The 22,500-nt window shown below is 39.0% G+C and overlaps 1 protein-coding gene across 2 annotated transcripts in view; it reads right to left on the reverse strand.

Annotated features, from left to right (window-relative positions):
- The window catches only part of vsnl1a (visinin-like 1a), a 37,114-nt gene that overhangs the window by 13,509 nt on the left and 1,105 nt on the right, over positions 1–22,500 (reverse strand). The window contains exons 2-3 of one of the 2 annotated variants that reach the window (XM_034900126.1): positions 20,960–21,109; positions 17,404–17,570 (exon numbers count right to left, since the gene is read on the reverse strand). In XM_034900126.1, the coding sequence (XP_034756017.1) occupies positions 17,404–17,565 (162 nt within the window). In that variant the 5' untranslated portion in view covers positions 17,566–17,570; positions 20,960–21,109. The remainder of the gene's footprint in view (positions 1–17,403; positions 17,571–20,959; positions 21,110–22,500) is intronic. The other variant, XM_034900125.1, reaches the window with a different exon arrangement.

Consider the following 22,500-nt stretch of genomic DNA (forward strand, 5'->3'; position numbering starts at 1 on the left):
GTATATATATATATATATATATATATGCATATGCCAGCAGTCAGCCCAGAAAGCTTGTCGGCCCACCCTTGATTGTCGATCACAATTGTTTCTGAGACAATTCATTGCACAGCAACATTTGCAATTGTTACAGCTCTCCTTTAAAAAATGAAGCTTTCGCTTTGACTTGTTTCTTGAAGATTTCCGTCTTTCCACTGCGGCACCAGAGGGCTGTGTAAATAAAGCCTTATGTTGCATGCATCTCTTTGCTAACATTGTCACATGCAGTCAAGCTTGTTTGGAGGTACACACTAGCAGGACCTTGGCGTGACAGCACTGGCTGTCGCTGCATATGACTGTTTACGTTGCTTCATCAAAGCATCATTCGCTGAGCAGAACGCAACAGCTTTAGAGGGACAGAGGGAGGTGATCCAAGCATAATCCATGGCTGGGGTATTTACAGTGTGTGTGTGTGTGTGTGTGTGTGTGTGTGACAGAGCCTGCATGTGCTCTTACATAAACCCTCAGTGACATGCCAAGCAGCAACAGAAACTTAGCCAGCGCACTGCTGTAGCTGCTCCTGCTTCCAAGACCCCTGGGTAGGGCTGGGCAATATGTCTATATTTTATCAATATTGTGATACAAAATTAGATATCGTCTTAGATTTTGGATATCATTACATCGTAATATGACACAAGTGTTGTCTTTTCCTGTTTTTAAAGGCTGCAATACAGTAAAATGATGTCATTTTCTATATTTACTAGACTGTTACAGCTCTTTTATTATTTGCCTTTACCTTAGTCAATATATCCACATTACTGATGATTATTTGTCAACATCATTGTGTAAATATTTTGTGAAAGCAACAATAGTCAACCATACAATATCGATATTGAGGTGTTTGGTCCCAAATATCGTGATAGTGGATTTTCTCAATCTCGCCCCAGCTCTACTCTAGAGTCTGCACAATTAGAAAACACACAAACACACACACACACACACAGAAGCGCGCACACACGCAAGCACACACACACAAGCACACACACACAAGCACACACACACACACACACACAAGCACACACACACACACACACACACACACACACACACACACACACACACACACACACACACACACTTTCTCTCAATCTCCTTTGCACTGTAAAATGAATTTTAATCACCCCCATTGCTTTATTCAGGTGGGTGTCTGCTGTGATATATGTGTGTCAACAAACATAAGCAAGTTAGCAGTAATTTATCCCTGAAACTATTTCTAACAACATTCGCTATGTGTTCTTTACCTTATTTCAGCAAATGATTTTTTTTAATTTTTGCAAAGGAGAAATGGATCAGTCAGGAACAGCTAAGCGACAGGATCCACATATCAAACTTCTCAGCAAGGTAACCAACTTAAGTGTCCTGTTCCTTACGTTTGTTTGGCTCAAAGCAGTTGACAGGAACTGTAAAACCGCAATGTTACCACAGTAGCTTTCCCTTTATGAGTTTTTTAACATTAATATGAGTGCCCGCAGCCTGCCCATGGTCCCCCAGTGGCTAGAAATGGCAATAAGTGTGAACCAAGCCCTTGGTATCCTGCTCTGCCTTTGAGAAAACGAAAGCTCAGATGGGCCGATCTGGAACTGGGTTACCTCCCCTTCCTTCTCTGCTTTGCCCACCCAGAGAACTTGGCTTTCAAACGAGCAAATTGGAAGTTGGTGAAGGCCACACCCCCACCCTCCACCTTGCCCCCCACCCCATGTCTCTTACTCAAAAGGTACAATCGTGGAAATGGCACATACTAAGGAAAGCTCATTGTGGGACTGGATCTAGTGGCTGTAATTCTGCACCAAGGCTGAATTTTGGGAAACAGAATTGAGATACAGCATTAGGGGACCACTAAGGTCTATATAAAATAGACTTCAGATACAGTATTAGGTGACCTCTAAGGTCTATATAAAAGAGACTTCAGATACAGCATTGGGGGACCATTAAGGTCTATATAAAAGATACTTCAAATACAGTCTTTGGTGACCACTAAGGCCTATTTAAAAGTAGCCAAAGAGCACCATGTCATGGGACCTTTAACGTCTTTCCCCACTCAACTACTTAATTTGTAATTTGCTTTAAACAATATGATGTGAAAGCAGACTGTCGACACAATCAAAGACGGTGTCAGGCATCTGTCTCTGGCTACTGCGGTGTAATCAGACTGCATTAAAACACGTCTGACCTTTGTTTACGTTCAAGGTTGTCAAGATGGCTTTGGTTTGGAGAAATTAGCCTTTAATTCAGTGAGACAACAGACTTTTAAGAAGAGAGGCCACTTGATTAAAACATAAAGCATGAATGATATGTGTCACAAGTACTGGTTGTGTGTGTGTGTGTGTGTGTGTTGGAGGTGGGGAGCAGCAATCCTCTTGTTTGACACCACATGCAAAGCATATGGTAGATCGATTAAAAGGATATTCAATCTGCTTTGGAAGGCTGACTGTAAATCCATGTTGTCTACCAAGGCTGATTTTGTGTAGCTGATTCCTGGAGCGCACAAAATCATTTAGCTTGTGATTTAAGAGGAATGTGAAGCAGACCTGTCCCCGACCTTGATTTAACTGTGCTTACAAAACACCCATCTGGCAGCACCAACTCTGAATGAGGAGTGTAAATGACAGCACAACAGCAGATGGCACTATTGAGTGTGGAAATGTATTCCATGCCTCAGTGGAAGGTGAGGAGATTAGTTATTTGCATTGATGAAAGCATGACTAAAGGAGAAAAGGAGCAAGGAAAGGCTGCAATGAGAGGTAAATACATCAGACTACATACATAGCAGTTTTCCTATCAATACCCCTGATAAAAAACGGTTATTGTCAACCTTTAAGTACAGAAATTGTCAAATGTAGCGTATACCACCAGTGCCATTGTTCTGCCTTTTTCAATACAGACTCAGATCTTTAACAGATACAGAAAAGCAGCCAAGCAGGGCAGGGGGCAGAGTGTGACTCACTGCTGGCTGCCAGGTTTGCAGGTAGACATGAGGTCTACCCTCTGCTTCTTGTGACGCAACTCAAAGCAAGCGAGACACAATAACAAAGAGAAATGGAAGACTTGCTCGCTTTATCTGCACTTGCCAGTGGTGTGTCCAGAAGGGCTGGCCGTCAAAGTGCTTGGCAAGATAAATCCACAGCGGCTTGTGCAGTCTGAAGCCACCTTTTGAAAAGCTCATAATTGGCCTGTGAGCCTCTCTTGCTCAGCCAAAAGACAGCGCCAGAGAGGAAGGTATGAAGAAGATAGAGGCGAGGGAAGAAAAGGGGCGAGCGAGATGTAGCGGGAGAATAGCACAAGATGGAGCACGACACACAACCTCCTTCCCATTTTTCGTGAGATTTCTAGAATATGGTTCATTATTTACATTCTACATGGCTCATCAAACCTTCTTGGCTTTTCTTCCTCAGGCATAAACTTATCATTCATGGCAGCTCAATCATGTCTGACTTTCTGAGTGTGTGCATGTGTATGAAAAAACTTGTTTGAATATGAATGCAAACAATGTGCTTGTACTCCCTGCTGAATATTGCCACCTGACTTAGAGAGCGCTCAAACACCCACAAGTCAAGGATATAAATTCAATGTGCATTTGTTCTAACCCTGAGGTGCATGTAAATATAGATATAGCTGTATTTTGACACAGGGACTTGAAGGTCTGACTGCTGTGAGTAATTAGCAGTATTGTGATGTTGTTTTGCAGTGTATTAATGTATTCCATTAAGATAAACAGTATCAACCTTTCGATCTCTTTCACTTTATAGGTCCCACATGGCCAAGTCAAATGCATTTTCAATTCCTCTTTTCATGAAGGAAAATTAGTCCCATCTATTTCCTTGAACAACTTTGATGCTCAGTTGGTGAGCCATTTAACAGTGGGAAACAACATAGGCTACGTTCAGACTGCAGGCAAATCTGATATGTCTCTCAAATCAGATCTTTAAGAAAGTCTGCACTGCTATTTGTAAGTGATCCTATCGGATTTGTGTGTCCAGATATCAACCTATCAGCATGAGTTTTCATGGTAACGACATAGCCATGCTGGTAATGTGGCTTTCCAACATGGAAACATGAGCTAGCTAGCTAACTAATGTCATCAACACACTCTTGTTACAGCGCAGAATGAAAGCACATTGCTATCGCCAGATGAGTATCAACTTTGTTCGGCTCATTTTCTGTGACGTTAATGCTAATTCCACCATCCTTTCAAAATTAAATCACAAGATAGCATGATTGGAAAAATTGGTCAAATTCCGCATGAAAACAGCTAAGGCCATAAGCTAAATTAATTAAATAAATTGGGTTTACTGGTGCATTCAAAACAATTCCACCAAAAACCAAGCATCCGTTCATGAGAATCTTTTAAAGACCTTTTTTATGACTTTTTCCTTAATTTAGAACATCTTAAGATTAGTTAGTCACAGTCACAACTTACAGCCTTACCTATAACTATACATTAATTATTCATCACTACCAAAGTAAAAAACATCAATGATTGTATAGCTGATGCAGTACATAATATTAACAATTTTCAAATTTTGTGGTTGTGTTCAGATTGACCTCTATAATCAAATGTTTTTAGAAAACCAAGCTCCCGGTAAAACCTTATTTTGGAATCTGGCAGCCATATTATCTGGCACACTGTACCCATGGGGAGTCAAATTCGGATGTTGCTGCGAGTTGCTTGGAGACCCTTTATATAATCACAAATTGATTCAAACAAATTTACTAATGGGTTTTCAGAAGCCCACCTTTGCCCCTGTAACCAAAATGTACACAAACACTCACACACACACATACACACACACACACACACACACACACACACACACACACACACACACACACACACACACACACACACACACACACACACACACACACACACACACACACACACACACTACCGGTTTAAAGTTTGGGGTCAAATTTCCTTTGCACTCCATTATAGACAGAACACCAGCTGAAATCACCTGCATGTTTTTTTTAACCAGGGCAGTAGTTTTCAGATTACATTATGTCCTTGCAAAAGGGTTCTCCAATGTTTTCTGAGTTCTTTTAAAATGATATCAGATTAATAAACAATATGTGCCGTTGGAACATTGAATGAATGGTTGGTGATTATCGGCAATGTAGTTATTGCATTAAAGATCAGCCCCCCACTCAGATCAGCTGGTATTCTGTCTATATTGGGGTGGTAAGGAAATTTGTAAGTGACCCCAAACCTTTGACCAGGTAGTGTATATACACTAAGATTACGGTCTTCAACACGCTATATTACCTTATTACACATTTTTATGTATTATATACTGTAAATGTTTTAACTTATTCAAGTTATTCACTATTATTATAGTTTTTTTTACTTGATTTCCTGTTTTGTACCAATTTAATTAGCATTGTTGGAGGGAACCTGAGACTCAAGATTTTTAGTGATAACTATTAAGATAATAGTAACAATGCAGTAATTGTTCTGCATCTGATAATAAAAATAACTTCAAATCATACAGATGTAGTTATGACACCATGTAAACTGTGACAAGAGCTGTTATGTTACTTGCATCATTTTGTGGCAAAACAAGCCATTGGCTCTAATCGCACTAATGGCATAACTGTCCAGTTTTTCTGGCCTTCCGTTATGAGAACTGCTTCAATCCGTCAGCAGTTAAGTTATATTAAGTTATGCTGATCAAACAGCTGGGTCAGTGAGGACACATGACAAGAACAAAATCTGTCTCTCTGCAGACTCTCAAACTCAAGAGAGCATCCGAATGGGAAAGTGAGTGAGACTGATTATGCTGAGAGAACTGAAAGTGACTTTACTTAGTAAATATTTAAGTATGAGGCAAGATCAGAACGGCAGAAGCACAGGGACAGAACAGTCAAAATTAAAGATGACCCAGTGTTGAACCCTGAGGAACACCTTGTTAGTGTAATTTGTTTTACATGTAACTACATTTATTTACTGGCTGGCCAAGAAACTGCTCATAACTCCCTGTAAAACTATAGCTCATCCCAAACTATTTCTTACATTTCTGTTTCTGTACAGAATAAACAAACACAATTTAATATATGAATAAGTAATATTTAATCTCTTATATATTTAGAGGGGCGGAGAGGTGTTTTTTTCTTTTTTACTTTGGAGAGAGCCAGGCTAGTTTTTGACCCCCTTTTTCACTTTTTATCCTGACTTTCCTGGCTGTAGATTCCTATTTATTGTACAGACATGACAGTGGTATTGATAGTCTCATCTGACTCTTTGTAAAAAGTGAATGAGAATTTTATTTTTAAATAAAAAGTTATATTAGATAGACAGAAAGACACAGAGACAGGAAGCTAAGAGACAAATCAAAAGCTGGCAGCAACAAATGAGAATAAATACAAATGGCAAGACAGAGAGAAACCAAGAGAGCAAATATGAGACACAAGATAAGGAGAGCAAGAAAGAAAGAAAGGGCAAGCCAGGCTTCTAACCTAATAATGTTCTACTCCAATGCACTACAAGCTGGGAAGAGGGCCACTCCATTGATTTACAATGCGTATTCTTTTTACAGAGTACTTTGACAAATACAAGCTGATCTGACTTGACCTTAAGTGCATATGTGAAAACACAACAATAGTTGCGTCCAAAATCCCAAACCCTGCACTACATATGTAATATGTGTACTATCGTTCAACATACAATTGCATTGTGGGTTACTTATGCTGGCGTAGAGTCTAATGTTTGCATAATATAATATTTTACTGGAAATAGTATGCAATTCAAGTACTATTGGCTTCAAACTAAGATTTTGGTCATACTAAAAAAACTCACATAGCATGTTGGTATGGAATTTCAGACGCAACCATTATCTTGGCATCATTTTTTTAACCATCATCTTTTGTTATGATCTTTCTGTTAAGGTTCATTCTCACTACCACCTGATTTATACCTGCAAAATGAGACTAATAGTTTTGTGGTTTGTTGCCGAACCATGATAACTGAATAATTCTTACAGAGGATGTGCTATTGGTAATACACAGCTCAATCTGAATATGATTTTCTCCCAGAACCGGCCCTGTTATCTTACCTTGGCCACTTTAAGGCAGGGTTTTTCCTGCATAGAAGAATTTTAGGCAGCCCTCCAAAAAGGTTTTAGCCAGTCCGAAAGGTAACAGCATAAAAGTAACAATTCAAATCCTCTCTAATTGTGTTTAAGAGCAATTTACCAAAAAAACGTTTATTAGGACATAAAATTAAAAATGAGCGCTAATCTCAGTTTTATCTCCAGAGTCAGGCTGTACCGGACTCGCTTAAATATTGATATAATTTTCTTATTAACTTTGGTTATCTGGGGCTTTATTTACTCAAGCATAATATACATTTTTGCTGATCAAATTGTCCGAAATAACAGGTTAATGCATAGATTTCTGTCAAATAAGGTAACACAACGTTATTTACCCCCCCCCCCCCCAAAGACCCATTCTAACCTAGAAAAAACGTGTTAAAGCACTCACTGATTTCCCTTTTTCTTCTCTAACACTTCAGCAATAGCAGTGACTCGCTATAAGTTGCTGAATAATTCAACTTCAAGGCATAACATTTGACTGAAATTATACCTGACAAAGAAAATTGTTTGTTTGAAGGTCCGAAGTAAGATATTACCATTGCAGGAGACTGTTATTATAAATGCAACCATCCATTTGTTTCCTTCTCTCTGTGTCTACTTCTTTCCTCTGAGTGAATTTATGTGCATGTCTCTCTTGCAGATGATTAATGCATCTCGTCTGCAAACACTGACACTAACACTCTCAGCAATTAACACCAATTTTCTGTTCTGAAAGATTAGAAAAATGTTGTTTTTGTGAAAATGATAGTCTGCTTATTCAGTGTAAGATTCCCCTCCCTCTATGCTTTCTAAACATTGTAAACTAGTCACTATCATTATCAGTGATTCATTTTTTCCAGAGTTTATCATTACCATTTCTCTGACTCAACTCTTTTTGGGATTGTTTCTATATTTGAGCACATTGTAACTTGTAAAAAGAAGTCTTAATATGTGGACGCAAATTATTTCTAAGTCACACAAACAGAATTTCTTGCCTTTCAGGAGACACTATGTACAGCAATCAGCTCTGTGTGTGTGCCTGTGCTGTGACAGCTATGGAAAATGGCATCAGAGCTTCTGAGATGACAAAAGCTATTTTTAGTGCATGGCAGCCACAAGACCACTTGGACCAAGAGGAAGGGAGCTTAGACAGGAAGTGGGTAAAGCAAGAGATGGAAACATAAAAGCAAGAGATGAAAAAGGAGGTTGGAAAACGAGAGTAAGGTAGTGAGTGAGGTTGCCGCATTATTAGGCCACTTTCCAATGTGAAGGGACACCACTTTAGGAATTAAAGAAGCACACATTTCTAACTGGTGTCCTAAAATCAAATGTTTTTCAGAGCCAGTTCAGTACATATTTGTGCTTGGTACATTGTTTGCGTTTACATGTTATACAGTATATGTTCTGATATCATAGAACAAGTTCTACAATAGTTGTATGCATATTTTAAAAGGTAAATTAAGGGTGGATTAAACTTATGTTGCTACTATACATGTACATATAAATGTATTTTCATTTACAATGTTTGTGGCTTGTAGAGAGTAAATTTCCAAATTTGGATCGAAAACAAGTATTTTATATTGTGTACTGTTTATGGGATTGAAACATCAAGTTAGTAATGGACTTGCCTGATAATGCCAATATAGCTCTAGGATGGGATGAAATGAACTGCATGCTATGATTTTGAGATCTGAATCTTTAAAAAAAGCCCTCATTCTGCCTTTTTCCATGCCTTAATATTGGAAATACAGTTATATAAATCATATAGTATATTAAGTATTGTTTCATTACATCCCGTTGTACAAATTAGTCATTTCAAGCATATTGTATTTCAAAATGTAAAAAATGAGTTAATGAAATATTTGTTTTACATATTTTAAGCAGAGCCTATGAAATACACTGGCTAGGACAAAGCTGTCAGCTGGCGTAAGGTTATCACAATTTAGAAACAGTGTATCCATCATATAGTATGTACCGTAAGGGGTGGGTCTTATGGCAAAAATATCATATCTCAATATCATGATCCAAGATCTTATCACGATTCGTGGTTAGTTTTAGGAGTATTTTGCAAATGAGTGGTCTCAAAAGAGTGAGACCAAACTAATTTCCCTATTTAAAATGTATAGCTCTACAGGGTAACAAAACACAACACCCGATTTTGTTCTCATATCTAACACTTTAAAGCCTGTTTAAGGGAAATTATGTACTTGACATTCAGAATAAAGAGAGGCTCAGGAGGAGCTTCTACCCTCAGACCACTAGGATCCTAAACCACGACACCGCCTAAGACAAAATTTCAAAAAAGACATAATTTCACACAAAACACAATTCACAAAACCCTACATACTGTAAGTATCGCAATGACATTTGGTGAGACTGGGAACGGTATATGTATAGGATGCTGATTAGATGCACAGCCCTTCTTCTTTTGAATTTCCAGCAGACTGGATGCCATGCAGCACATCACTGCCTCTCACAGGTTGGGATGATAAGATGACATTAAATATATTCCTCCTGACTCGCTTGCTGCCCAGATCGGTGCTCATACAGAGGTTACGCGCTGATAACCTTGGGATCCCGGTCGAGGGGTTAACGTCCCGGCGGTTTACGCTACCGCTAATTAGCACTGCTCTTCTGCGATCGCCCCAATGAGTGTGAGCTAAGAATGAAGCTGACCAATGGTCTGTTCGCACTGTAGCTTCTAGCACCTACTAGCTATCCCATTTCCTCCACCCTTTCTCACCATTTTTGATTCACTGACCAGCAGTATGAGCTTCGTGTGTTGCCGTTCTCAAAATCCCTTTGCTACGGAAAACAACAACAACCTTTGAAATAGCAAGCTAAACACTGAATATGGCAAGGTATGGAGAACCTTATGCAATAAGGTAATAAGGCCTGATTGGTTTGTTCCGGGGAATGATTGTAAAGATTTACCAATGATATGTTTACGGCATTCATTTTTAATTCTTTACGTTTTGGGACTGATTGGTGGGATTGCTGTGGACGAAGTACACACAATGATATGCTTTAAAGAACAAATGACGTTCGAGGGTGACCTTTGACCACCACCATCTAATGAGTTCATCCTTGAGTCCCAGTAGATATTTGTGCCATTTTTGAAGAAACATCCTCCAGGGTTAACTAGATTGAGACGAACAGCTAACCTGAAAACATAATGCCTCCGCCCCAGGCTGTTGCTGGCGCAGAGCCAAAAAAAATCATACATTTTTTTTTTCAAATATCTGATTATGAGTATTAGAGTTTTGCCTGATTTAATGAATACCAATGGAACACAGTTGTATGATAGTCATTATTTAACACGGCAGTAGTGAATTTAAGCATGCTTACCAAACCTTCTTTGTCATCTCTATTCTTTGTTGCAGCCACTGCAGAGGCCTAGATCTACTGTAAAGCACATCTATCTAAGTCATTACAAAAGAATTTTTCAAATAATTAAAACTCCATTTCCATGTCTATGCATCTCTTTATTTCTCTTCTTGTCAGTCTTTTGTGTCCTGTGATCCGACAACATAGGTTTCCTCACAGAAACAGGCTGTTGGCCAGATGATGTCAGTGTCAGTCTGTTGCTCCTTTTACCTTCCTATCTTTGTTTCTGGGGCGATAGGCACGCACGCACGTACGCGCACACACACACACACACACACACACACACACACACACACACACACACACACACACACACACACACACACACACCCGTCAACAGCAAAATGTCTTGAGGCTATGCAAGCGAGATGCAACAGAGCGGAATCCATCCTTATATCTACATTCAGGTCAGCATCTGTGTGTGTGTGTGTGTGTGTGTGTGTGTGTGTGTGTGTGTTTGTATGTGTCACAACCTATGTAATGTATGTGTTTCAATCTAGAGCAAGTCTACCCTCACTCCATTTCATTTTGCTTCTCATCTAAAGCAACAAGCCAGGAGTTAAAATGTTCATATTTTTCATTTCAAAATGTCACATTCCTTTCCCAAGCTTATGTTCAATGATACAAACCAACCAATGACAACTGAATTGCAAGGAATAATAAAATGCATTTTTTTCCAGACCTGCACAGAAATCATGACAGCACCTGTAAATTTAAAGTGGCAATATCAAACTGGTTTCTCGCTAATTCTCTCTTTCTGTATTTCTCCATAGAAACAATAACAGAGGGCTATGAGTAGAAAGCACAGAAGGTTGCTGTATGTAGCAGAAACCATAATGAAGTACATGCTAACTCATCACACTAACAACAACATAACACTAACTGACAGGAGACCAACATTATTGGGGCTTATTTCATGTATAATGTCTTACAGGGATATTCAATTATAGCATCATGTTCCAAACAAAAGAATGATGTTTTGTGTATGTGCATGGATCACAGTTGTGTGTTCACGGCTATACGTGAGTGTGGCTGCTGTCTCTGCATGCATCAAGCTAAAAAACAAAACAAATCTAGTGACAAAATCTATCACCTTATCATCTCAGGGAGCGTCTTTATGCTTTTACAAATGGCTCCCAGAGCGGGTGTCGTGTCAGGGATGAGACATTTCACACGCTGTGGCATGCAAGCGCTACAGTGTGACTTGTCACGGTGGCCTCCCGTCCGTTTTTACATCCCTGACTGGCATTGGCATAGCCACGGAAAATGAAGCACCGGGAGGTCATATTAATGATCCCGCATAGTTTGACAAGGATTTATGAATAGTGGCGCGCTGCTCGAAAAGCGAAAATCAAGACAGACACAGCAGCATTACACTAAATTTGCAGGTAAATATTAAGTGTCAAGTGATTTTTTTACAGATACATGAACATTTTGGTATGACAATAAAATTGGGCCTGTAGAAAAACTAAAATAAACACAGTGAGTCTGGAAATTCAGCTACCGATTCCCTGTCAGTGGAACGTCTAAAGTGAAAAAAAATTAGAAAGACTCTCTGAGAGCTACTGTGAATAACTAGTCCCTATGTCCCCAAGCCTCTAGCAATGTCTATTTTTGGGTAGACTTAGAATTTTGCAGTGGGACCGGACCTGTACACATTACAATTCCCAAAAGATGTGCATACAAACAATACACACAATACAAATTCAATTCAATGAAAAGCCTTAGTAGATCCCTTTTTCCTTCTCTACAAGATTAAACTTAAAAAATGAATCTATTAAGCCTCAGTGAGAGATTACTGATCATTTAAATGCAAAATGTGCATTTAAATGAGCTGTTTAATTTAAATTGACATCACTGATGGGCAATTAAATTGTGCTATTATCACCCAGACACCATTTCAACTACTTCAAATTTGAGATCTTAATTTCTATATCCATTTAGGCATAATTTTGAATCCAGCAATTGATCAGGAGTAATTATTTGATTATATAAAAGCAATCTGACTGTTTGAAAGATCTGAGACGTATTACTTTAAATCAAATAAAACTGTATGAAATGATGATTCTGGTTACTGGCCACAAAGAAATTCTGTAGACTATATGCTACATCACAGCATCAAATATGAATATCACAGACTGCCCCGAAATACGCACACCTATTATTTCCAGCCGACATGCCCCACCTGCTCCCTCTCCTTTTTGTCTGTTTCTTCCTCTCTTCCTGTTCTTTGATGCATCTCCCTCTCAGCGCTCCCTCTTTATCACTTTCTCTTCCTCTGTCTCCCTTTTCACAGCCTAAGAGATGATTACCTCCACAGAGGCAGTGTGCATTAAAGGAGTCAGAGACAGAGCACAGAAGAAAAAGAAGGAGAAGGCGAGAGAACAGCCAAAGCAGTACATTAAGTCCGGGAAGGCATGCCAAGTGGAGGCAACACTGTATTTAGCACCTTGGCCGGGAGAGGCTTTCGGACTATTGTCGCAGGTGCAGATCTGACCAATTTTGGCGAGATCTGACAGCTCTGGGACAGGCAGCGGCGTGTAGAAAAATAACGATCTGGGTGCACAGGTGTGTCGAACCCGGCCTATGTCATGCATGCATGCACAGCGAGGACACAGACTCTCACACACGCATATTCCCAAACAACTTTTCTTGCAGAGGTCTCACAACCCTTTAATGACTAATAAATAATGTCTACATACTTTATTTCACTTTGTTTACTTTTCCTATCCATTTTCCGTCTGTTTTTCTCGCTTTCTTGCAACCCCCCCAAACACACACACACACACACACACACACACACACACACACACTTACATGCATGCACACACACACAAACAGAGTCACTCTTCACAGGAACAATCTGTCCGTTAATGTGAGGTCACAGCTGACCGTTTTTCCACTGATCAGCTTTCTGGATTTAAATAAAGCCCTATCACTGATATTATGTTGCCTAGAAACACAATAAGATGCATCAATAATGGGCTTTAACCCAGAAGCCTACAAGACCCTTTTAGATCTGAGCTTTGTGCATCTGCAAGTTGTCCTGTCTCTGTTGCTCATATGCTGTGGTATTGTGCTGTAAAGAGCTTTTAAGGGATATTGCATCCAATTTATTTTGTGTTTCAATACCTCTAGTATTATCTTCATTCCCAGGAGTCCAGGTTTTTTGGGGATTTCGATTTTTATGCCTTTTTACTTATGGTTTTAAGGTTTAGGTTTGTACTCATGGTGTAGATACTGTCACACTATCACTTTCTGATGATTTCATGATTTTGTTTTATTTAACTTTCTCTTCTGGTCTCAGTTGATGCATGAGCTCAGGTGGCATTTAGAGGAAGTGCACCCATGACCTCAGTGCTCAGGCGCGTCTTATGTAACGGCAGCCCCCTCTGGTTATGAGGCATTTCCTGGCACCAGTGATAAAAGATGAAAGCCTATTCTTACACTACTCACAGTGCTTTCTTCCGTGAGACCTCTTGGGAAGTTAAAACATACAGTACAAGAGGACACAATATGCTGACATCAGTCTGATGTAAGACAAAATAGGGACAGACAGTATTACTATATAAACACAGGATTATGAACCAGAATCGGCTTCCTGTATGTAGATGGTTTTATTTTATCAATTAAAGTTCAGTAGGTCATAGCTGAGGTAAAACATTTGCCTCATTTTATGCATCCTTTAGAATTAGCAGCAGAGTTCTAGTTAGAAGTAGAAGTACTCGGTAGTAGTGAATATATTCACTGTATTCATATCCACTTATTGAGCTTATTATCACAATTTCCCTTTCATTACGAGATCATCACTGTTTCCATGAGAGTGTCCCTGCCTGTTTTATAAGACTAAATGACTAAATTATGGAATAAATTCACACTAGCCCATCAGAGGTAATGAGATAGGGAATGCTACATATTGGCATGAGAAGGTAATCATCCGAACGCCGTTGATATGTGCCTCTCTGTTGTTTTTTTGCCCAGATACAGGCATGGCGAATGGGAACATGGCAGGATGCCTGCTAAAATCTTGCAGGGTTTCTAATGGGATTGCAATTCCCCTCAGTGGTTTCAGTGGTGATTCAGAATGTATTCATGTGACCCCAACCAACCCTGTTAATATGCATTGTGGGAAAACCCACTGAGAATACGTTTTGTTAAATTGCAAATAATTGACACTGATGCTGCGATACTATTACAAATGCTACTGTTGCATTTTCTCTATTACCTTTACAACTACTATCAGTGTTACTGCTACCGTTATGACTATTATTCTGGTTACAAATACTTCTACGTATGGTGTTTTAGTATCTTTTAGCTTATTGCTTTGGTTTTCCGCATCCACAACACTATTGTTTTAGTTCACTCTCACCACACTCATCAACGTTGTTTTGTTGTCAGTGAAAGAGGTTAGATACTGTACATCTTCCCTACGCTACCCGCCCAGCACCAAACAGTAGACGGACATAGTTAGCAACTAGTCACGGATACATTCTGGACATTTAGCCGATAAAGAGCCATATGTTACCCTCGGGAGTTCAGAGATTCCACAGGTTGAGAATTTACTTGTGATGGTGGGTGGCGCAGGATGTGACAGTGTGGTGCGTGATGGCTGGGTTCAGTGATGAACCAGGCAAACCAAGGTTTATAAAACTATTCATTGGAAACAATGACTACATGACATTAACAGATCAATTAGAAAGAAATAACTATTTACATATTAAACATACCAGACTAAAATACGGATGAAGTGTAGCCATGATATACTTTGTGAATTAAATCTGGTCTGTTTGTCAAATGTTATGGTTCAGCAGATAAAATAGAGGCCATATATATGTAAGTTAACCTCAATACTATGACCCATAAAGACAACTACATGTTATTAAACATCTCAATACTGTCTCCTCCTAATTCATGTTACATCATATTATACTTAAGCTATCTAAAGTTAAAAAAAGAAATGGTTAGATCGTGTTTTATTCCGTGTTTTGGGGAATGGTAAACCACTGTTTTAAAGGTTACTATAGCTACATGTCTTTGTTGCATTTATTAAGATCTTATCTGAAGACTTAAGTCATTCAAACAACTCTGTGTTGTAGTTTAAAACTTTACAGCCAATTTAATAAAATCTTGGGGGATTATTAAGGCTCAAGTCCATAAATACATGGATTCAGGCACTGAGTTAGCTCCATTGTAGTTTTCACTATTCAATATTGGACTTACTGTATATTTGAAAGGGCCAGGGACCATAAAACTTTATATTAATTCTAACAATTTTTTGGTTTCTCTGCTACATGTGTAAATGAGCAACTGTTTGTTAACATGATAACCATACAGTGATAGCATGTCAACTTTGTGTCTATAGCTTGTTCCACAACCCCCACGTGGGCTAATAAATTCCATTAATGCTGCTTTAAACGTATTTTAGTCTACTCCTAAACAATAGTTTTGTATATTAAAATTATGTAGATACAAAATATGTAATTTTTTTAAGTTTTGTAATTATCCAACACATATACAATTGTATAAATGTATAATTTCAAAGTAATGTCTAAACCATTTACTTACCCTCAATACAACACAAAAAAATTGAGCTGTTGGTAGAACATGTAAAACAGAATATGTTAACGACTATAATAAGGCTAGCAGGGTTTTTTGAAAAATCCTTTTCTGTATTCTATCCAACCATAATGTTAGTTGCTAAACATCTACTGCCTTACTGACCTCCAGTCAGATCAAATCAGAGTTACATGATCTGTGTGCCCGCAGACTGTAAAAAAGAATAGATTGAGCTTCCTGGTCTGAAAAATGAAGCCGATTCAGAAGTGGCTTAAACCTTAAACCTGCATTCTATCTCATTCCCAACAGGGGGCGACTCCACTGGTTGCATAAAGAAGTGTAAAAGCCTTTATGTATTTTTATCTATCTTAGATTATGGTGATATGGTGTATGGGACCGCCTCAGCACAATGTCTGCATAAGATTGACACTGTGTACCATGCGTCTCTGAGATTTATTACTAACTGTAAAAATCTAACCCATCATTGTGACTTGTATTCCAGAGTGGGATGGCCAATCGCTGTCAAACAGGAGAGCAGGGCATTGGCATATTTTTATCTATAAGGCCATGCTAGGTCTGTTGCCATCGTACATCAGTAGTTTAATCACATGGAGAAGTGTTGGTTTCTATTCATTGCGATCAGATGATCTCTTTCTGCTCTTTGTTCCATTTGCCCGTACAAATCTTGGAAAAAGGGCTTTTGTCTACTCCGCTCCTTCTGCATGGAACTCTTTGCAAAAAGACTTGAAATTATCTGAACTTATTTCCTTAAATGCTTTTAAATCCAGATTGAGAGAACCTGAAATTACCTGTTTACATTGTAAATGTTTTTAACGGTCTGTGTTATATAACTTTTATAAATGTAATTGATTGTGTTTTGCCTCTTGGCCAGGACTCCCTTGAAAAAGAGGTTTTTAATCTCAACGGGACTTTCCTGGTTAAATAAAGGTTAAATAAAATAAAAAAAATAAAAATGTAACTTTGACCCTATCACTCTGTATTTTCACTTCATCAAAGTTAATTGGAACATTTTGGTAGCCTACAAAATGTCTTGTTCAGCGATATTTAGCACTTAGCCAGCCGAGGCTAGTTAGCTAACGCTAGCATTAACTTAAGTCGGCCAAACTCCCCCTAGCTTTAGCTGGTTGGCCACTTTCCCTCTTTAGCGTTTAGCTTAGCGCGGCACCATTGCAACCATAGACAACATTGGCTTGGCCGCGTCATCCTCCCCAGCTCCACTCTCTTGAATGTAAAAATGGTCACGTTCCGTTACAAAAAACAAACATGGTGTCGGCCATATTGAAAAACTCTAGGCTTTAAAATGGCAATCTACAAACCTGCTGCTAAGTCTCACCTTGACATACAGCTGCTGGAACTCCTCCAGGTTGAGGCGGCCCGTGGGACAGTCCTTCAGGAAACCCTTGTACCACTGCTTCAGCTCATGCTCGTTAAACTCTGTGTTCTTCACCAGATCCTCCATCACTTCAGGGGTCAGCTTGCTGTTCTGTTTCCCCATTTTGCCTACAAAAAGGGCACAGACACACACACACACACATACATACAAAAAAAGGATTTTAGGCACATTTCAATCAAAACTGAATACAAAGAAAAAGTGTTTGGAAAAGGGATTTGTAAAGGCTGAAAACAGATTTATAGAAAATTGTGAAAGTGCAAACCAATGCTAAAAATATGCTTCAAAACAAACAGAGTGTATTATGAGGGACAGAAAAGCAGTCCTCTAATGTTATTTCTACTGTCATTTATTCTTGAGTGATGGGGTCAACTTTTCTTTTTAGTCTTCTTTAATCAGCCGGTTGCCTTGTTTTTTTTTTGTTTGCTGTGGTTTACATTTTTAAAAGGAACCTCATTCCTGTGTTTTTGCACTATAATAAGAAACTGTTTTTATAGAAATGTGGATTGTGGGACTGATGACTATTGTACTAGCTTTTCATTTGACCCTTTTCTCCCAAAAATAGTTTAAAAAATGAATGATTCCTTGGCCCCACCCTAAAAAAAATTGTTTCGAAAAGCTTTTTAAGCTTTTTCTGGTTCTAGCTAGTGACTTCCCAAATGGTGAGTATCTCACTTTCAAATTAAACTCTTTGGAATTTGGAAAGGGTAATGATGACATCTTAAAGTAGTTGGCCCTCTGTGACATTTTAGAAACAATGAAGCGTGTTTTGGTGTTTAAAGGCAGCTGGGTGCAAACTACAGCTGTTTGCACTCAGCTGCCTTTGTGAAATGCTGATGCTGCCACTTTATGTCCTTGATTAGTTCATTAACCAACCCGTAATTATCATAATTTTCAAAAAATGGGTTAGAGTTTTGGAACCTTTCTAGTATTACTCTCTGCTGAGATGTCTTATCAGACCTCTTACACTTTCTAAAGACTAAGGGAGATTTGGGAAAGCAACTGTGTGTGTGGTGCCAATCTGTCTCGGGGAAAGGAGACCCAGGCAAGCATCCAAGAGGTGCTGCAGTCGGTTACTGAGCCCTGCCATGCTGCATTGTTTTTTTTTGCAGAGTTCCATCTAAGATGCTCCTTTCTTAGAAAGCATACCACAAGTTCTGAGATTGATTGACATTGTAGAGACCCAAAGGTCTGATGATGCATCACATGCAAAGATCATGAACATTTAAAATGTCTCCATGATTTGCCTTTACAGAGAGATTGCTATATTGGCCCATAGTGCATTTCCAGCATACGGCCCGGTGGCGCTGCATAAATATCTGGAAAAGTAACTGATTTAGTGTCAGTGTTTTAATTTGAGAACCAGATTTAGTGTGGTGTTTAGTTACCTTGTAGGACCATATTTCTTTAAATATGGACATGTGTTTGTTTGTACTGTTCAGAAACTTGTAAAATAGTCTTAAAAACATACATGGAAAAGAACTGTGATAAGATGTGTGTGCTATTGCTCTCACCTACTCTAGATGTAAAAATGTCTTGAACACACCATCAAGGTCTACTAAAGTTCTAGCCCATACAAACACAGCACAGATGTTATCTGTGATAGGTTATCTGGAGAAAGTCTCTGAAGTTGATGGTTATACTGTAGTTAAATAAATAGAAACCAATTGTTCAATGAAATGTAGAATATCAAAATAAAACGTAAAGTATGGGATATGTGATGAAGATTTGTCATTTACCAGCTAAAACATGCAGTGCCAATGTAATGCTGCTTTGAGGGAACAGTTCAACATTTTGGCAAATACCAATATTTGCTTTCTTGATGAAAGTTAGATGAGAAAATCAGTAGCATTCCCGTGAGAGTCAAATCAGTTTTCCCTTCTCATCTAAATCTTGGCAAGAGCCCAAATAAATGTATTTCCCAAAATTCAGAACTATTTGTTTGAGCTTTTATCAGGATGGAATTGGCCAGAGATATGGTTTGTATTGTTTTGTTATGACAGAGATCTCTCTCTCTCTCTCTCTCTCTCTCTCTCTGTATGTCTTTTTCTATATAGACCTCAATATACAGAGGGATCAAATTATTTAGGAAGTAAAATGGAGTGTGAGGAAGAGCTCTGTGTGCATCTGTAGGTATAATTTAGATGAATACATTGTTGATGTAGAGGTGGAGAGAGTGACACATCAATCAGAAAATGGATCCTTTGTGAATTGAAAATTTTATGAAGACCCTTCAGAAACTTCCCAAGCAGTTTAGACCGTCCCTGCGCCACAATTTGGAAACCATTTGTCTAAGAAAGATAGATTTACTTTGCCCGGAAATCCAATTTTGAAAATTGCTTTTAGCCAGCCATGGCAGGACGCAAGTTCACCAAGGACAGGGTTCCCTCCAATGTACTGCAAGCGTGGTGGTCCACTGGGCCTAAATCCCCTGGGAAATTGTTATTGTTATTTATTTTTTAGATTACAGTTACAGTTAGGTGGCTTGGTTAGAAAGTTAAATGCAATGTTTGTCATATTTTCAAATCTCCAGTTGGCTTTTAGCACTGACTTAATGTAGGGCCCAATGACTGTACTTTAGCTTTTTTAAATTCTCTATTTAGAGATTCCATCCATTATTTAGTATCACAGAAACAAAAGAATAGACAACCCCAGTAAGTGTAATAGCTTATGGGAGGTGGAGATGAGAATCCACAATTGCACCAAAAAGTGTCACTTCTGGCACGTCCATAATGAATTTATGAGTGATTAGCAACATTTTGCGCAAATTGTGGCCATTCTCTTTTTGCCTTCCCAAATACAACGTCCAACCTTAGGAAGCATTGATAACAAAACTGACACTATAGAACGAGGACACTCAGCAGGAGGCGGTACGTTAATTAAGTATGACACAGCTTATGCAATATGAGTACACAAAAGTGTTCAGATAAAGTTTTTCTAAACCTTGCATCTTTAAAGTAGGAGCTTTTCAAGCGCATTGGGAAAGCTGCTTTGTGTTTATGTGACCCGCTGGGCCTTCTAAGTGCATTCACTTGCTTCTGAAAAGGAGAGGAAGTTGTACAATTTTCTCATTCATAACTGACCATGTGACCCTTCAACTGCAGTTGCAATGTGAATTTCAACGTGGATTTTATAAATACCTTTTAATAAACACTGTTATTTTCTCCAAAGGACTAACAAACACATGCCAGTCTGATTGGTCTAGCATTCAGAATAGGGCTGTGTAATAAAACAAAAACGGGATTGCGATACAAAACGGCTTAGGCTAAAGGTAATAGGATCATTGAGAGGCTAAAGTGGGCTGAGGACCTGATGCTTGCATCAGATTCTGTAAATGCTACCAACAGAGTCAGCCCCTAATTTAAGAGCCAACAACCATGCACTTACCTGAGCTTGGTATATTGCAAGATGACAACTCTGATTATTAAACAACACTCACTGACAAATGACAACTAAAAACTAGCCTCTCTTCTTTTTTCTGTCAGAAACATCCCGTTACCTGCAGGGAAAGAGTCTCTCACTGGTGTATTGAAAGTGAGAGGGCAGCGTGCTTTGACAGCAAGTTGCTAGCAGATTTCTGTTAATATAGGCTGTCAGACGGGATGGGCTGAGCCTGGAGACAGCAGATGAAGTGGGAGACAGATGTGTCCTGGGAGAGATATGAGCACAAGACGCATGACAGCCTCGCCATTATGTCAGTGTAGGTGCGTGTGCGTTTGCTTGTGAGATACAGGAAGGTAAATTGTATTTGTACAGCATGTATGAATAGTAGGATAGTTAATGTATGTGCACTTTGCATTCCAGCACTGCAGAAATCATTAGGAATTGAGCTTGAGTGCCGCATTTGAAGACATCCCAACTTCAAACCTATGGGGAATTATTATGCATCTGACGAAAGATGCAAACTACAAAATACACTCCGCTAGCTCACACTAAATCATAATGCAAGTTTTACTCATTCAGTCAGTCTTCCTTCATTCCTGCAACCAGCAGTAGAGCTGAATCTGCATCTGTATTGGGTCAATGTGTTGATGGGGGTCTAGCTTCATGTCAGATAGGCTGCTATTTTTTCCAAATAATTCAGTCTGGTTCTCATCAAAACTAGCTTGTATAAGAAGATGCGTTTATTTTTACTCATTGTGAAAAAAAATATGTTTTATAGTGTACAAAAATGCTAACTAATTTAAGGATAACACATTTTTTATACCGCCCCCTCAGCTCACTTTATGTAAAACCTGCAACTGCACAACCTTTTAAGTGACGCAAGTGTCAACATGGTATGTTGGAGTGCTTTCAATACATCGTCTCCCTATGCATTTTTAAATTAAAGACCTTTATTTTGTGTCTGTTTACACAGATCTGAGTTATTTGATTGTCAGTTTTTGCTTCCATACTTTTCCTTCTCATGTCAATACCTCCAGTAATTGTCATTTTACAGAGCTTTCTAAGAACCTTGTGAGTCTCTCATCTGTCTTGTTAATGTTCCCCATAAACCTTGCACTGCAATAATAAATGAAGAATGGAATGAAGAGTGTTAGACAGCTGAACTAAACCTCTCCGCGCAGGCTGATGGTCACACTCAGGAATCTACACATATGCACAGTTACATGTTCACTGCTTCTACAACAGATAAAGACAGGCGAAAAGTAGCAGTACAAGATGGCGTAGGAAAGTTATGTAAAAATATCAGGGTGTGATTGGAGATGAATTCAGAGGCATGACACTCTTGTTAGTACAAAACACTGAACACACCCCGCCCACCCCTCGCCCTTGTTAGCTCCTTATTCTATGCATGCTAAATGGTTTTCACCAGTTTCTCGCATCTACAGCAAAACACAGCATGGTGCATGAGCAGCAAATGTCAGCGCTTTATTTTAGCTGGAGAAATGAGAGGGACCGAGTCTGGGACAAGACACTCTGGGTCAGCATGCAGTGCAATGTAGAGCCAAACCTGAGTCATTACCCTTTGTCTTCTAGTCCACTGGGGCCTCATCAAAGCCAAATAGGGAATACATCTTAGCAGTAGTGACACATCAGCAG

This window comes from Etheostoma cragini, chromosome 18, assembly GCF_013103735.1.
Source record: "Etheostoma cragini isolate CJK2018 chromosome 18, CSU_Ecrag_1.0, whole genome shotgun sequence".
NCBI classification, from domain to species: Eukaryota; Metazoa; Chordata; class Actinopteri; order Perciformes; family Percidae; genus Etheostoma; species Etheostoma cragini.